The 4,807-nt window shown below is 66.2% G+C and overlaps 1 protein-coding gene and 1 long non-coding RNA gene across 3 annotated transcripts; both read left to right on the top strand.

Moving 5' to 3' along the window:
* Window positions 1–321: 321 nt before the first annotated feature.
* LOC109246893 (uncharacterized) lies at window positions 322–2,320 on the top strand. 2 transcript variants are annotated; one of them, XR_008421018.1, is made up of 3 exons: window positions 322–1,109; window positions 1,742–1,846; window positions 2,273–2,320. It is a non-coding gene; the product is annotated as an uncharacterized LOC109246893 (long non-coding RNA). The 2 variants fall into 2 exon arrangements; XR_002071488.2 differs by having other exon boundaries at window positions 322–1,337.
* Window positions 2,321–2,364: 44 nt separating this feature from the next.
* Window positions 2,365–4,498, top strand: SMIM38 (small integral membrane protein 38). Its single transcript, XM_053899189.1, has one exon. It carries the CDS (start codon window positions 2,811–2,813, stop codon window positions 3,123–3,125), a length of 315 nt encoding a protein of 104 aa, XP_053755164.1. The 5' UTR covers window positions 2,365–2,810; the 3' UTR covers window positions 3,126–4,498.
* The last annotated feature ends 309 nt before the right edge of the window (window positions 4,499–4,807 follow it).

Below are 4,807 nucleotides of genomic sequence, written 5' to 3'. Positions count from 1 at the left end.
GGAAGGGGCTATTGCCCCCTTTTACGGAGGAGGCAGCCGAGGCCCGGGGCATCACAGGACGCCCCGATGAGAGCCGCCAACTGAAATGGGGCCCCCGGAGCTGGTTCCGGTGCTGTCACCCGCAGTGCGAGCTGGTCTGGGTGGGGGGGGGCGGGGGGCGGACTGGGCCACGCCTCCATCCCAGACCCCCCCGGGCTGGGGTCGCCCCTGCTCAGCTCTGTGCGTCGTGGGAAACTCTGACTCCCTTTAAGGGGGACACTGGTCATCTTTGTCACTGGTTGTGTTCAGGGGGAGGGCAGGAGGGAAGGGGGAAGCCGGGAAGATGTCCCAAGTTCACGGTGATCTGGAGCGGAATTCTGGGGCCTGTTTTGACCTTTGGGTTTGTCCTGATCTGCAGGGGAGCTGGGCGTTCGTTCCCCCCTGCCCCCAGTCGGTCCTGGGTCGCGGTGCTGGGCGGCCCCCACAGCATGTTCCCTGGAGAAGTAAAGAGCTACTGAAGCTAGGGGTCGGGGGGCACAGAGGTGGGTAAAAGGTCCCAGAGACCAGGGTGCAGCCCCGACCGTGCCCCAAGCCCATCATCTCTGCTAGTTGTAAGATGAGTAGAGTGGGCAGCACGCAGTGCCCACCCCACGGGACACGGTGGGAACTGCGTGACATCAGAGCTGGCCTGTCTGATGCACTTTCTCATCGCCGAAATATTTTCTCCTTCTGGGCGACGGCCACCTTATCCATCTAGGGTCTGCCGCACCTGCTGTGTGTCACATACACCCTTCTTGGGAGAAGTCAGCGGGGGGCACAGCCGTGACACTGTCCTGGGGCCGGGGACATTCACTTCCTCTCCCGAAGGGCGTGCTGACCTTGGCCTCGCTGACTCTGGGGCCCGGGGGCATCTGAGCAGGATCTGGGAGGCCTCCGTGATCCCAGAGCTTCTGGGTGCGTGGATGCCACGTGACCGGGACGCTGTTGACTCTGCGGGTCCCATGGTGTGCTTGGCAAACAGAGGGATTTACCCAAGGCCACCCTGTCCCCACCTGCCAGGTCGGGAGCTGGCGTGCGCTTGGTGCCTTGGGTTCGCCCAGAACACCCACCTGGAGACGCTGACCGCTCAGGTGAGCAAAATGCCTGCTCAGGAACCGGTCCCTTCTCCCTCCCCGAGTTCATGGCTGCTTCCCCCTGGGACCTCGCTCCAGATGCAGACGGGTGTGTCCAGGCAGGTGGCTCCTGAACACCCCTGAGGACTTTCTGCAACATTCTGGAAGCCCTTGCCAAGTGGCCACGTCTTCCAGAATGCCCTGTGTGCTTCCTGCCTCCATGCTGGGCTCCTGCTAAGTTCTCACGTAGGTTTGAAGCCACGTCCGTACCTCTGCGACAGTCGGGGTCAGCAGATGTGCTGGGTCACCTGGCCAGGTCCGCTGGTGGCCGCTCGCTCTGTGGACAGAGGCAGAGAAAGTCATTTGCCACCCAGAGAGCAAAGTAGGGCACGGTGCCCTTTCACTGGGGCTGATACCTGAGCCAGTGGGGGGTGAGCGCTGAGCGAGGGTGCCGGTGGGGCTCATCCTGGGACTGGCCCGTGGTGAGCATGGGACACACGTTCGCTTGGCTTCTCATTGAGGAAAACCACAGGTGAGGGCTGCCTCCCTACCCCACTGCCCATCTTAGGCTGCGCTCCTTGTCAGCGCCTTTGCATTTATTCCTCAGAACCTTCTGGGAGGGCTGGAAGGAGCACATTCTTATTTTGTAGATAAAGAAAAAATTCAGGAAGGGGCGTCAGGTGGCCGGCAGTCCCGGAGGCCCCCGAGCCTTCTCCCTGACCAGGAACCTGCGGGGGGACTGCACGCTTTCCGGGGTGAGTACGTGCTGGGCCCCCCAGGACGTGCTCTCAGAGACCTCGGCTCCTGCCGCCGGGCCCTCTGAGCTCCAGGTGGGGCCCCGTCGCCTTATGAGACCACAGGGTCTGAGGAGGTGCCCACACTGTCTCTTCCCCCAGGCAGAGCTTGGCTGGGGAAGATCCGAGGTGGGGGGTGGGCAGGGTGTGCAGAGGTGCAGGGGCTGTGGGTGCGTGGGTGTGTGCACATCTGTGCTTGTGTGTGTGTGGCAGGCAGATAACGGCAGGTGGAGGCTGTCGCTTCGGTGATGGTGTGGGGACATTTCTCGGGGCATCCCCTCTGGCGGCGGGAGGGCCGTCGGGGATCAGCAGCGTGCTGGTCCCCTGACCCACATTCACGGCGCCCTTCGGGTAAGGCCCCAGCCACCTGCCTCACTTTCCCTCCAGGGGTCGGTGCCCAGACAGGCTGAGGCTCCAGGTCAGCCACGAGCCCGCGGTGGGACCCGCTCGATCAAGGCCGAGGGTCGAGGGTCACGGTGAGGGTGAGAAGGGACCGGCGGGGTGGAGGTGGGAGGGGGAGGGGCAGCTCGGCCAGGGCCTCCGCAGGGGGAGCGGGGAGCGAGCAAGTCTGTCCCGCCGCACGCAGGTGGCAGCGCGCGGGTGCGCGGACCCCAGGACCCCCTCGCGGGTGGAGGGGTGGGGGGGGGGGGTCTTCTCGCGTCCCCTCCCCTTCCTCGCGTCCCCTTCCCCGCGCCACGCCCCCCCTGCCGCCGAGCGATAGCTAATTGGGCAGAGAAAGGGCCCGATTGTCTGCGCGCCGGAAGCGCGGGCGTGGGCGGCTGGAAGCGCCGAGAAGGTGGCCGGCCTCGCCCGGCAGCTGCCGCCGGAGCCGCCCGGGGGTGACGTCAGCGCTGGCGAGCGGGGAGCCCGGCGGAGAGGGGGGCGCTCGCGGCCTCGCCACAATGCGACCATTGTGGGCCCGTGAATGCGGCCGGGCCTCTTGACCGGGGAGGCCGCGAGCCTCGCGCTCTGGCCTGTCACTCGCCGCCGGGGAGGCCCGGGCTTCGATCGGGGTGGGGAGCAGGGGAGCAGGCCCCTCCCCCCCAGCACAGCCCGCACCCCAGTGGGGACCCCCACCCTCGGCATGGCCTCCTGGTGGGAGGGAAGCACGGGCCCTGACCCGCTCCTGGTCCTGCTGGTCATTGTCCTGTTAGCCCGCTTCATTCTCTGGTCCTGCCTCGGGACCTACATAGACTATAAGTTGGCCCGGCGGCACCCCCAGAAGCCCAAGGAGGACTAAGGCCCCTGCCGGCCGGGGACTCTGAGCGTCACCCTCCCCCCACCAGCCCCTCCAGGAGGGCGCTGCCCCAGAGGTGTCCTCTCCCGAGCAGAGGGCGTGCCGGGAGGGCCAGGCCACCGACCCCCGGCTCCTACCCGCAGGGCAGAGATGGACCGTGGCGCCCCACCACCGGCCCTGAGCTGTCCTGGTCACCAGCCCGTCCCGTGTCGGGACAGAGGGGCCACCACGGCCTGTCTGTCTGTCCGTCAGGGTCTGGGGTCCACAGCTGGAGGGAGCGCTCGTGGGGGGCGCGGTCTGCTCTGCCTCCACGTCTTTGTAAGTATGTTTGCGGGAGGAGGTGGGGATGAGCCACAGGGGCTGGGGTGGGCGCCGAGGGGACAGACGTGGCCACGTCACGAGCCAGCCCTGCCACCCAAAGCTGCCTTGCCCCTCGGCTTCCTCCTGCCCCCCGGAGGGATAATCCTAAGTTCAGACGGCTGCCTTGGTTTCCCCAGAGCAGACCCCCAGAGGGTCTCAGGACAGGCTCGACACCTGAGTTCGAGTCCAGCTCTGGTTGGCCGCGGGGAAGGAAATCTCTGTCTCTAAAACGGGCGCAATAATCCCTCCCTCCTCAGAAGGGTGCGAGGAGGGTTGGACGAGGGGCGGGGCGGCAGCCCCCCCAGCCTGCACCCTGCTGGACTCGTGCAGGACGGTGCAGGAGAGAAACCAGGGACCCGGTGAGTGCCTCTCTTCCTCGGTGCTTGGAAGCGTGTGGCTGAGACGCGCCTCAGCAGGCGGGCAGGCGGGAGGATTGACTCGGGCCCCAGGAGCCGGCGCCTGCCCGTCGCACCCCGCCTCGGAGCGGCACCCGGTGGCTCTGAGGTTCTCGACCTGGTGGCTCCTTCTAATCACCCTGCGGATTTTAGCAAACACGATGGCCGGGCTCCCCAGACGGAGAAGCAGGGGCAGGGACAAGATGTCCTTGGGAGGCTGGCGCCTGGTTGCACAGGACCGGGGACACCTGTCAGAGCAGAGTCTTAGGGAGCTGGTGTTGCTGACCTGGGCGAGCAGACTCGGGAAGGCCCGGCCCGGCGCCACCCGTCTTGCCTTGTGGCGTCCTGGCAGAGGGACCGCAGGCCTGAGCCGGGGGAGCGGCGGGACCTGATGAACTCACCGGCACCGAGGAGATCCTGTTTTGCTCCCGAAGGACCTGCCGTGCTCCAGGCAACCTCAGGGCCCGGGGAGCCGGTTGGCGGAAGCGGGGACCTTCTGGGGGCGGGGCTGACCCACACGAGAGATTTTGATGGGGGCGTGTCTGGGGGCGGATGGCCGATGAGGCTCTTTTCTTCCGGATGACGGTCCAGAGAGTCTGCGCGGTCGTGGTGGTGGTGGGAGGGGGCTTGGTGTACGTGGATTCATCAGGGACCGGAGGGCGGCTGTCCTCTGGGCGGTTGTGGGAGCCGGTGGCCCAACAGAACTCACGCCCCCGCCGCGTCCAGAACCTGATGGTAGGGGTCAGGGGAGGAGGTGTTCTCGTTGCCCTGAAGGAAAACGGCGTTCAGTGCCCTTTTAAAATCACGCGTGATTTCACTGGTCTCTTTAAGAAGAACCACGTGTGTTCTCAGGATCGGGTATCCAAGGAGGGCGGGTGGCCATTCATTCCGGTTCGCCTGGGACGGACCCAGGTTTAAAACGGGACGTTC

This window comes from Panthera pardus, unplaced genomic scaffold (assembly GCF_024362965.1).
Source record: "Panthera pardus isolate Hobbes unplaced genomic scaffold, ASM2436296v1 HiC_scaffold_12, whole genome shotgun sequence".
NCBI classification, from domain to species: Eukaryota; Metazoa; Chordata; class Mammalia; order Carnivora; family Felidae; genus Panthera; species Panthera pardus.
This window is presented reverse-complemented; position numbering and strand designations above follow the sequence as displayed.